The sequence below is a fragment of the Arachis hypogaea genome, chromosome 17 (assembly GCF_003086295.3).
Source record: "Arachis hypogaea cultivar Tifrunner chromosome 17, arahy.Tifrunner.gnm2.J5K5, whole genome shotgun sequence".
Classification (NCBI taxonomy): domain Eukaryota; kingdom Viridiplantae; phylum Streptophyta; class Magnoliopsida; order Fabales; family Fabaceae; genus Arachis; species Arachis hypogaea.
This window is the reverse complement of record NC_092052.1, coordinates 46,385,942-46,398,931: the sequence shown is the minus strand read 5'-3', so window position 1 is coordinate 46,398,931 and position 12,990 is coordinate 46,385,942. Positions and strand designations below refer to the sequence as shown.

At 34.3% G+C, this 12,990-nt stretch overlaps 1 protein-coding gene and 1 long non-coding RNA gene across 2 annotated transcripts; both read left to right on the top strand.

Annotated features, from left to right (window-relative positions):
• The first annotated feature begins 3,830 nt into the window (after positions 1-3,830).
• Positions 3,831-5,302, top strand: LOC112767052 (RING-H2 finger protein ATL54). The gene has a single exon (XM_025812938.3). It carries the CDS (start codon positions 3,978-3,980, stop codon positions 4,980-4,982), a length of 1,005 nt encoding a protein of 334 aa, XP_025668723.1. The 5' UTR covers positions 3,831-3,977; the 3' UTR covers positions 4,983-5,302.
• Positions 5,303-5,785: 483 nt separating this feature from the next.
• Positions 5,786-8,013, top strand: LOC112767236 (uncharacterized). Its single transcript, XR_003184806.3, has 3 exons — positions 5,786-6,159; positions 6,901-7,278; positions 7,406-8,013. It is a non-coding gene; the product is annotated as an uncharacterized lncRNA (long non-coding RNA).
• Positions 8,014-12,990: the final 4,977 nt, after the last annotated feature.

Here is a 12,990-nt window from a genome sequence, read left to right as displayed (position 1 = left end):
GTGACAGGGCACATATTCTCTCTAATGGTGATAGGACACTCTCCCTCTAACGGTTAGCCGATGTACTGAGATATTTGTGTGCAATAGAGAGACAATGCATGGGTTAGCTATCGGACGTATCGGGTTGGCTGTATAACCGACAAATGAGCTCATTAGCCATAGGGCAAGCATACATCATATGCATTTATTTGTTTTGTTTGAATAAGCTTTACTTGGGTTTGCATATTTGATTATCTATGCTTAATTGTTATATGCTCTATCTTCTGTAACTACATTCTATCTGTGATTTTTTTGTCTATATTGTTTGTCTGTGCAACATAGATGCCCCTTGTCTAATGGAGGACTGACAAGGTTTGTTCCACTGATGTTTTGGAGGGTTGGAGGAAGCAGGATTTGAAGGGTTAAGTTAGGATTTGAGTTATAAACTTGAAAACCTTAGATTATATACCCAAAATCTGGTTTAGCTTATTCTTTAAGTTTAATTGTGAGTTTCGGAGTTCTAGAATCTCCTCTGGCTTTTCTAGGACATATATGTTGGCACCATTACCACGCTGAGAACTTCCAGTTCTCATCCCGTACATATGTTGTCTTTTTCAGATGCAGGTCGAAAGGCCCCTCGCTAGGCATCTGGAGTTTTCTGTCGCAAGCAGAGTTAGGATGTTGTCTGATGCGGATTTTTACAATCCACAAAACACCAACAAGTGCATCGGGTCGAATCAAGTAATGCCTCAGGTGATTGAGGGTCGATCCCACAAGGATTAACGGATTAAGCAAGAAAAATCAACCGATTAATCTAGTCAGACAATCAAATTAGGGTTTTGGAAAACTTTAATCATAAACAGCAATTGAACAGAAGCAAAAACAAAAGCAACAGTGAATGTGAGAAGTAATATGATTTAGAAAGTTAAGGTTTCGGAGATGTTAGTCATCTGAATCAACACCTTTCACTTCCTATTCTAATCATTCAACGATTCTTTTATGGCAAATCATTAGTAATTAAACCCCAATCCCTTGGTGATTCAATTTTTCTTTAACCTAATTAAACGCTAATTCCTTATTCACTTAATCAAGAAAAGAGTTGAAGAACGTTTTTGATTTATAAAACCACACAATTCATAAGAGTTTAACCTAGTTGATTCTATGTCACTTATCAATCCAGTTTCAAAATTTAAGAATTATGAGAATCGATTTTCAAGCTTAATTCAATTAATCAACTTTCCAAAGAAGTTAAAAGAATTCAAATCAGAGAAGAATTATTTTCCAACACATTTAAACCCTTTAAAATGAAGAACAAAAACTATTTTTTAAAGAGGAATCAATTGCATAAATTAGGAATAGAGAAGTTATTGCATTAATCTATAGAACAAATAGAGCTCCTAACCTTAACTGAGAGCAATTAGAAACTCATGTTCTTTGTCAAAGCCTTAAGAAAAATAAAACGGCCGAATGAGAGAGGCGAACAAAGTGTCCCCCTCTGCCTTAAATACTAACCCTAATTCAAATTCAAATTCAAATTAAAACACAATCAAAACTAAAACAAAATCAAATCTATTTCTTAATTATTCTCCACCGAGAAGATATCTTCCTTGATTGCTTGTGATCTTTAATAACTGTCCTCATTAATAGGCTTGTGATTGATCTTTCAAAGGTTGCGACATTGAAGAACAGAATGCCTCAAAGTTCTTATGGAATAGGCAACGAGACCCATGTAGTGCGTGGCTTGTTCCACGTTATACGTGACTTGAGAAAGTGATCCTGGAGTGTCATTTATGGGCTCACGTACAACGTGAAGTAGGCTGTGTTGTACATGAGCCAATTTCCTAGCTTTATTCCTTGCCCTAACGTAGTACGTGGAAAATTCCACGTATTACGTGAAATCCAACTTGTGCATACGCACACTTTGCCAAACGTTCCTATGTATATTGTGCATATGCATGCATGTGTGTGTACGCACATCTTCTACGTAATACGTGAAACTATCTACGTACTACGTGAAATGTTTAATGATAGTCATTTGTGCGTACGCACACTTCTTTTTCCTCTTTTCACGTAGTACGCTCTCTTGTTTACGTACAACGCTAATGCTTCTTTTTGCTTTCCAAGAGCTTTCTGTTCCAGAGAGCTTTCTTTTTACATGCTTTCCATTCTCTTTCTTTGTGTTTTCCTTCATTGTTTATTTCACAAAATCTCTTAATAAATCACTTGTAAAAAAACTAAAGATGTGCATGTATCATTGTCTTTTGAGTTTTGTTATGTATAAATATATATGTGTATAGACTTCTCTTTTTATATGTTTTACTTTTGTACTTCATAGAGGCTTAACGGAGAACTAGGATTTATTTTGAATGCATTTGGGAGACTTGGGATTGTGTGTGTATATATATATATTCTCCGGCTGGCCTTGATTTCGTAGGTCAAGTTAGGAGCTTGATATTTACTTTTCTTTGTACGCAAAGTTTTGTTTACGTGAGTGATGTGCTTTCGTTTTGCAACTATTGTTTAAACTTTTCTTCAGAGTTTTTTGTTATAAATTCCTTTCAACTATTATTATGTATATATTTTAGAGGTCGTAATACCTCACCGCCTCAACTTTATGACTTAAGCGTAAAGTTCTGTGTGGTAGGGTGTTATAGTTATTACTAGTGAAATTTTGTAAAATTTTTCTATTAATAAATGTATTATTAAGTACATTGGAAACTTTTTTTTATTTATAGAATTAGTTCCTAAAAGATGGGTTATTTTCTAAATTTATTTCTAAAAAATTTTATCAATTAAATTAGTCTTTTAAATATTACAAATTAATTATTTTTGTCCTTTTGCCACTCAATTAATAGTTTCTATCAACAATTTATGATATCAAACGTTAACTTAACTGATGGCATACATAAGAGCTAACATGTCTAATTATTAGACGCTGAACAAATATGTTTATAAAAATCTATCAATTCAATCTATTTTTTCAATTACATAAACCATAATGATACTAAATTGATGAATTTTATAAATATATTTATTCAGTGTCTAATTAAATATTTTAGGTGTCATATATGATATAAGTAATGAAAACTATTAATTGAGTGACTGAAATACGAAAATGATTAATTTATAATCTTTGACGATCAATTTGTTTAATAAAATTTTTCAATAACAAATTTAAAGAATGAGCAATTTTTTAAAAATTAATTTGACTATTATTTCTTTTTCTATTAAGCACCTCAATTAGTGGCTTAGAGAAGCAAAGAAACTCTTTAATGTCTTCCATTCCTTCTCTTCGTCTCTCCAAACCAAAAGTTACAGAAAGATTAGTTTCTCGGTTGTTAGGACTTTGGAGAGGGATACTTTTTTAACTTTTAGGTATCAAAATATTAAGAGGATTATTTCAAAATAAAGCAAACAATTTGTTTTAAATGAAACTGCAAGAATTTAAAAAGAAAAAAGTGGATTTCGACACACAATGATACCTGAACAACCTAAGTTTTTTTTTAGAAAAATATTTAAATGTATCAATATAATGATATTTCAATCATTTTTAATTATTGATATTAATTATAAAAAATATATATTAAATATATAATTAAAATCAACTGTTAAAATTCACTAAAACACCAATATACCGATATACTTAAAAGCTTTTCAGTTTTATTATTACGTGTAAAACAATCAATCCAACTTAAAATATAAAGAATATAAATAAAGAGGGAAGAAGGAGCAGCATGTAGCCCTGTAGGTTCTTTCAAACTCGTTATCGATTACCAAACACAACAAACAACACATCATCAGACTTCAGAGTCCACTAAACTTCCGAAAGAGACACTAAAACAACACAAACAAAAAATTAAATAAATGAAATAAAATAAATTAAAAACCAAACCAGTCCTTCTCATTTAATAAAAATCCAAATACGCTTCTCTTCTCACCAACATCCCAGTTATTCATCATTTCCTTTCTCTAATTGCGCTTTGTTAAAGCACTCTCCGATGGCATGGAAACACAGAAAGCTCTTCCCAGCACAAACAAACCAAACCCAAGATTGTTCTGGGTTATGTGACCCTGCATGTCCGTACAACTGTTACACCAATTACCCTGACTACTATTTTTCACCACCACCACCACCTTCTTCCACCATTTCTGACCACTCCGGCAACCACATCTCCTCCTACTTAATCATCCTCATATCGTTATTCTCTGTCATTTTCCTTCTCATCTGTCTATACGTCGTGAAACTTAAGTGCTACGCCGCCTGGTGCAGGCGGAGGCTCGTAAACGGCTCTGTCCGCACGCAGTCGGACGACGAGTTTGTCAGTGAAAATCAAATTGATCATCCGGTGTGGCTAATAGCCACGGTTGGTTTGCAACAATCCGTTATAAATTCTATAACCGCTTGCCGGTACAGAAAGGACGACGGTTTGGTTGAAGGAATAGAGTGCTCTGTTTGCTTGAACGAGTTTCAAGAAGGGGAAACGTTGAGGCTCTTGCCCAAGTGTAGTCACGCTTTTCACATTCCGTGTATTGACACGTGGCTACGCTCTCATACAAATTGTCCTCTTTGCCGAGCTCGTATTGTTTCTAACAACAATGCAAATTCTGAAACAGGAATTTCAAATTCGATCTCAGTGGGTCAAGAAAACGGTGGTAGTGGTAACGGTTTTAGAAGGAATCCGAATCAAGAGGAATCGAGAATCGAGGGTGGATTAAGCAGCGATAATATGTTTACTAATTTCGACATGGAAAACAGTCCTGGAGCAGGAGAGGTCAGCGAGTTAGTTGAAATTGAAGGAAGATTCAGTGAGGAATCGAATTCGAAGGAGCGAGTGGATTTCGATACATGTCATAGTGTTTCTTCCCAGGTACTCATTGATCTAATTCAGGTTCGTGGGATTCCGACTGATGAGATACAAACGGAGATTGTAGCGAATTCAGAACCTGAAATTCACACGGCAGATCATATAGAAGATGGTGACAGAGTTGCAGAACGTGGATAGGAATGAATCAAAAAGGGATGTGAAACAAAGCGTGGTTCTTCAATTGAAGAATGTTTGTATATAGGTCCGGCTTCTATGCAAAGGTCATCCTCATGCAATTGAAGGATTCTATAGGTTCCATGACCATAAGTGTAAACTCAACTGATCCCTGTTGTTATTATTTACTATTATTATTTTGGGTTCAATTTCAATCTGTTTATTAAGATGTACATAGAAAAATGGCTTGAGATATGTTAGCATGATCTTTGCAGTTTTGCTTCGTAACTATGAAGGCACCATTGAAAACAATACAGAGCTATAGAGTTTTGCTTATGCTGCTATGCTTCATGTGCCTTTGAAAAGCTTGATTTTGTGTTCCACAATTTTATTCTTTTAGCAATCGTCAAACATAAAACAAATACTATATATATATATATATAGGTTTTTGCTTCGGTACGATGATAAATTACTGATACGTTTAAAATATAGACAAATAATAATATGGCATGTGAAATTTATTTTCTACATCAGTATCTAATTTTTTTGAAAAAAAAATTATATTATATCACTACTTTTACTAAAACATTCTTATAATTTAATAAAAAAAAATATTTTTTATTTAATTTTATAAAAAGACCTAAATATCTCTACTTTATTCCATTAGACAAAAATACCATTTTAAATCAATTAAAATTCAAAATTCAACTAATCCTAATTTTATATTTTTAAATAATTTAAACAACAGAATAAAAACATATTTGAAAAAAAAAATTAAAAAATTATTCTTTCATCTAGAAAAACCCTATCTTTGAACACCGTTTCTGAAAAATAAAAAATATCAAACATTGTTCTTCATCTTTTTAAGGTTGTCTAGCGTTATTCTCTCCTCTTCCTATCTCTCCTTCTCTCTCTCCCTGGAGCTCGATCTCTCTCATCTGTCTCACAGTGGCGGCGCACTCGAGCTCTCTCCCTCTCTCGTCTCCGGTCTCGCAATCAAGGTCGTTGTCGCTCTTCTCGTCTCCGGGACTGCTCGTCGTCGTTGCTCTCTGTCTCGTCATTGTCTTGCACTCAGTCGCACGCCTTCGTTGTGCTCGTCGGCGGCGGCGGCAGAAGCAGTAGGTCCTGGGACTCGTCGTCTTCTTGCTTCGAGTCTCGCCGTCAGCTTCCTTCACACAATCAGAAGCTGCTTCCCGATTTGGTGAGTTTTAACAAATTTTCTTTTTCTTTTCATTTGTAATCGAGAGCATCATCATTTTTCATATGACTCGGTAGAGATTAGACTGACAATGCAGCCACTTTAGCGCCTTAGTGGGGTTTCTTGTCAAAAATCAAAATTTCACATTTCACACACACATATTTGGTAAATAAACCCATCAATAAAAATCAAATCAATAATCAATATTAATTATAAAATCCGAATCACTACAACTTTCTTCAGACCCCTTTTTCTCTTTTGTGGAGCATTACCAATTCTCAATGGAAGTAAATCTTGTATCTATTCGTTTGTTTTGTTTAATTTTGATCAAAATTTGTGTTTTCTCCTTCTTCTTTTTTAATTTATGTTTCGAAGATTAATCATTTATTATACTGAGTTCATTCCAATTGCATCCTTATAAGATTCTTTTACTCTGAGCTGTTGTTTTTTGTTCCATTTAATTTATTTTTTGGGTTTCCATTATTGTTGAGCATATTGAAGATAAGTTATTCTTTATGCTGGACGAGGAAGCCAATTATGAATATGTAACACTTTGACTCTTTACTACCAATTATTTGAATTGAGGGACATTTTTCTTGGCTTCTTTCATGTTTCATGTGATTTTAATGCATCTAATGCGAAATATACCTTCATTCTTTGGTGAAGAATTAGCTGTTGATGATTATATTATTTGTTGTTATTTGAATAATTAATTTTCTTGTCGATGCTTGAGCCATCTTCTAGAAGCTGCAGGAAGTTTCTTCCTACATATTTTCACCTGATTTTGGCAAGGCAAGAACATGGAAAAGGGTCGGACACTGGTGATTGGCGAGTACTTCATTTGCAAAAGTTGATATCACTTGCTTATCAGGTGCTGCTTACATACTAGAATATACTAGCATAAATGTTTTACCTATTGCACTTTGATTGGTATTGAAGACAATAATAATTTATTAACCGGTCGCCTTTGATGAGTGGAGGCACTACATTTGATAACGGAAATATTGAAGTCATGGGTGACACTGAGTAGCGATAATCAGAAATCTAGAATGCAGTCGAAAAGGTTCATAAGAGTAATTTGGATAAGCTCTCCAATTTAATGAAAGCCTAAAGGGAATAAAGGTAAACTTCAGATGTCTTCTTCTAAGATCCTATTCATATTTAATGTAGTAATTTTCAGATGTCCCAATAGCTCCTTTCTTTTTTGGGGGATCTTATTTGCTTACCCCAATCTTTGGTTTGTTCCCAGCTTGACTTGGGTTCAGCACCTGATGAATTGCCGCATCCAAATTCTGACCAACTAAAATGGACGGCGATAACTTCCAGTGCCACTCAAGGTGATACTCTTCCGCAACCACAAACAGCAGAATCAGCCAGGAATGTTTTCTTGGTACTAGATCTAAATATGATGCTGTCCGAGGATGATTCTTACATGGACATCCAACATGGGATGAGTTGAGAAATGCCACCACGACAACAGTTGATGCTCCATCATGCTAGATTTCTGAATGTTTGAACAAGCTGAGAAACTCCATGTTTTCAATCAGAGGCTTCGCAAGGTGTTAGGTTTGAACAATTGTAGAACACTGTACAGGCCAAGAGTTTTTGTGAGGCTCTTAATAATAGCAAAAATTACAAAGGAAGTCTTGAATGGGACAAACAAACTTGATCTATCTGCCAACTTTGCTAAAGGAAGAAGTGGTAGTCATGAATTAAGTGTTTCTTTTAATTCTTTTTTTCTTTGTTAGTTCTAGAATTAGAGGGCTATATAGGTGATGCTTAAGTAGCAAGTTTATACTAATTCACCAATCATCAAGAAGCTCTATTATTATTAATAAACTTGTATTCCTTATCTCATTTACCTTGCAAAATCTGTTTATACTTATTTCATTTGTTGTGATGATGAAGTAAATAATAAAATGTAAATTAATAAAAATAAAATAAATTGTAAAAATATAAATAATTTTAAACATACATATAAGTATATAAAATACTATTTACACACCAAAATCAACCACTAAATATTTGTGCATAAATATTTATAATTTAACTTATTTTAATGTGTATTTTATATTTTAATGTGTATTTTATTTTAGTAGCTGATTTTAGTATGCACCTAATATGATTATTAAGTGTAATATAGAATTTTGTTTATTTATTTTAAATAAAAATCTTGAAATTAAGCCAAAAGATTATGACAAACTATGTTAATTTTCAGCTTACAAAAAATGAGATGCTTTAAATACCCCCTCTTATCTGTTTTTATCGATCATTTTACACTCTTCATTCTCTTCTACAATAATTATTATTGTTGTTGTAATTGTTCTAGGGATTTATTTACAAGGAGGATTAATATTGAAACCAAATATTCTCATTGAGGGAATGTTTCACAAAAGAGGACAACTTTGGTGGAAAAAAAAGCTTATATGGTAGATTGCTTAAGCTTCACTTCTACAAGTTCAATGCAACGGTACAAAACAAGTTCAAGTGGATCCAAAATACACATAGTGTCAAATTATCAGACCAACTTATTGCAAACTTCATATATAGAGTTTGCAATCCCAACAGCTTTGTGAAATACACTCTCAAGTTCTGCATCTTCTACGTCGTCTGAATCCAAAGCCACATCCTTCAAGACATTAAGAATGATCGAAACAGCCACTTGTACTTGCTCAAAATTACACCTCTTAATGAAGGTAAAGACTGAAAAGAAGAAATAAGCATAAGCAAATGCTTGCAAGTAATATGGCTCCAAATAATTGCCAGTGCGTGTGATATAAATACTCATCCCAAATTTTTTAGCCTTTGAAGTTCATCAACAAATACACTTCATCAAGTCAATACAAAACTAATATTAAGTGGTAAGAAATGTTCGTCGCTGGTTTTTATGATGAAATAAACAAGGTCATATATAATATAACTGGATATGAAAGTGTGGTTAAATATCAAGCTGAAGCCAAAGGCCTAGACAAAGATTTTAAATTTGATATGAAAGTCTAAGCTATGACTTGTTTACTCCTCACTGTATTGGAAGAATCTACTGCTTTAAGCTTTGGTAAGCAAGTTCCAAAGAAAACTTCTTTCATAACCCTAGCAACATCATTGACATTTTGCATTCGGCCAAAACTAGAAATCTTATCTGAAGATACTGGTGCACTATCAACCATTGCTGGTGCAACTTTGTGCTGCTTGTTTAGAAAAGAATTGACAACACCCTCTTTTGTGTTTAAATCATGAGCAGCACCTCCAGTGGGTAAAAGGATCTGAAATGCTTGAACTTGAGCAACATCTGTAGCGAGTTTACCCTCCGATGGCTCTACTCATGAATTGTTGGAAGCAGAATCATGCATATCAGAATTCTGCACCTTCTCTATTTTCAACCCTGCAAAAGTATAAATTCTTTATATCACATCCAAACAAAATGTCAAAAAAATGTCAAATTCAGTATTCAAAGAAGCTAACAGCCAAAAAAGTATCCAAGCAGAATATTAAAAAAATTTAAATTTAAATTTAAATTTCACAAAAAAAAAAATAACAGAAGGGAAGTTTGGCACTTTTTAACCAAGCATCATTCTCCAAAACCATGGCCCCTTACAACAATAGTGCAAGTGAAGGGGGTTAAAATACAGTGCTTCAGAAACAGTTATAGAGGATACCATACCCGATGATCTACTGCCTTCAATTTAGGTAAAGAACAATGCTAGGGAACCAAAAGGGTATTAACCAAAAACCAGCCAAATACCTTTGGGTGAATTCAAAATCTCTACGAGTTAATATATATGGATGTTTCTTCTGCTAAGTATCAGAATGTTTCTTTTTCATACTAAATGGATGTTCTTTTATATATTTTTCGAATTTTTTTGTATTACAAATGTGCATGTCTCTATTTCTTTAAGAATTTCATTTTTTATTTAGATTTTATAGATATTTAATTATTTTTGCTAAAATATAACTGGATATTTCTTTTGTTAAGTATTAGGATTTTTTTTTCATATTAAATGAATATTTTTTTTATATTTTTGTAATTGTGTAGTTTGCAGTCTCTTTAATCCTCATTCAAATCATATCCAAGAGGGCTAGCATATAAATAATGATTCGGGTGTGGGTAGGGCATCAATCCATTTGTAGGAGCTGCCAGCCATGAAACTGGATTTTGATGGAAGTAACTCATTGTTGTAGGACCTTGGAACATTGGAAATTGCATATTCTGGTTTGACATGAGTGGAAGGATATTTTGAGGCTGAGAACACACATTAATGGTAGAAAAACCATTTTTAAAATTGTGGCCAGTTTCCACCGCAAGATTCCCCAATTTATCACTTCCCGTGCCATCCAAGGACTGACTATACAGTGAACATGACCTTGCCAAACCCTCATCATTTGCAAGGGAGAGCCTCCAGTTGTGCATATTCCAGGCTCTTCGGAAGCAACTTCTGTAGATCTACAAGAACCTTCAGCTTCTACTTGAAAACCATTGTTACACCCTTCATCTGCACTTAATCTCTTTGAATTACAATCCTCATAATAACGATTACCAGTGTTGCCAGATGTCGGTGATAGAAGAGGAGTGGGTCACGGTGGGAGGCGGAGAGGGCCTGACGGTGAGAGAGAGAGGTCTGTGTGTGTGATTGTTGGAGGTGGGTAGGTTAATGTGAGAGAGAAGATGAAGCTTTTTTTAGGTTTTAATTAGGTTTACTTAATCAAATTTAAATTTTTTAAATTTTGAATTTAAAAAATTTAAAATTAATTGTTAATATAAATTAATGTGATTTTGTTTAGTTTTTAGCTGATAACCTTTTGGTTCCATATACTTTTCCTAGGTAAAATACGGTCCAACATCTCAAGCTTCCCACAAAGTCTAATAATTGGGGGCAGATAATGCCTAGGTATAAAGTTATCCACCTTAAAAAAAAAACGATGTCAAATTGTAGCATACAGAGAAGTAAAATATGGAATTAAAAATAAATAAATAAGACTATTTAAAAGAATAAGCTATAGCCTACCAACAAGACTACAGTAAATGGATCAATTGCTAAATAAATTGATATCATATTTAAATGGATCAATTTATACCATGATTGCTAAATTAAATGGATCAATTTACAGCAATACTATAGTAACAAGTTTTAAAAATTTACAAGTTGAAATTCACATTTGGCTTCAAACAAATTTGTACAAGATGATCTATATGAACAATTTAATGAGTCTTCTCATGAGGCATGAAGCTTGCTCTACTTATATTCCATCATTCTCCATCTGTGTGTACTGTTACAATCGCTAAGGAGCAATTTAATTTTAGGTTTCCATAGTTCCATGATCCTTTTCCCTTCACACCCTACAGCCTTGGATCATACACATCTCATAGGATATCCTGTTAACTACCTATAAAGGAGAGAACACATAAATAAATAATGAAATTTTTTTTCATGAAAGATAAAAATGTGTAGCTCAAAAAGATATAGTCTTACCACAGATTTGGGAGAAATGCTAAGATTATGTGGAACTTTCCTTAAGCAGTTCGCATAACGAAAATCCAGAATGTTCATTTCGGTGACCATCTTCCTTACCGATAATTTTTACATGAACAAACACCACCTTCAAAATGATGAAAGCGATAGGCATCTCTTACAATAATAGCACGATTCTGTCACGGAAACATACTTAATCCAGTTGTGGCAATCACCACATACACGTAGGTTTTTGAAAACTCAAATGGGAGTGGAGCTAGACAAACTAAGCAATCCAAAAGCAATAGCCAGTTTTTCACTGTGAATAATTTGCGTTGAATCCTAGTGCGTGAAATTAAACTCCGCAAACTTCGCACAGATAGACCGACAAGTGTACCGGGTCGTCCAAGTAATACCTCAGGTGAGTGAGGGTCGAATCCCATGAGGATTATCGGATTGAGTAAGCAATGACTATCTTGCAAATCTTAGTCAGACGGATAGAAAAGATGGTTGCTGTGAAAAATGCATAAAAACAAAATAAGAAAAGAGTTACTGGATTGGTGTGAAATTAATGATAAGAGAGCAGTTGAGGTTTCGGAGATGCTTTCTCTTTCTGGATCAACATTTCTCATTGTCTACTTCAACAATGGATAATTCATTCCATGGCAAACTGTAAGTGATTAACGCCGGGGCTAGTGGTCATTACTCTCCTCTGCTTCAAATCAAACGCCGGTGCTAATGGTCATCCAATCTGAACGAGGATGAAGCTTGATAAACCACTATTTTATGGTTTTTATTGTGCTTAATTGTATGGTTTTATCAATTCTTTACCCACTTATTCATATGATTGGCATGCATTTATATTTCCTTCCAAAAATTATTACATGATTGAATATTTTCTTCTTAAAGACTTTTAATTATGTATTTTAATTCTCCTTCATTCCATTAGATGCCGTGATCTGTGTGTTAAGTGTTTCAGGCTTTATAGGGCATGAATGACTTGGATATTGGAAAGGAAGCTTGCAAAAATGGAAGGAACACAAGAAATTGAGGAGATGACCAGCGAGAAGTGACGCGGATACATGGCTCACGCAACCGTGCGACATAGAGGAAATCGCAGTGACGCGGACGCATGGCTCACATGACCGCGCGGATTGGAACTGCACAAGTGACGCGGAGGCGTGGATGACGCACACGCGTGGCAAGGTAAAATGCCGAATGACGCATCCGCATGAATGTCGCGATCGCGTGACATGCGCGATCTGCAGAATCTGCAGAATTCACTGGGGGCGATTTTGGGCTCTGTTTTGACCCAATTTTCGGCCCAGAAAAGCAGACTTGAGTCAAGGAACATGGAGAAACGAAAAACAACAATTCATTACAGACA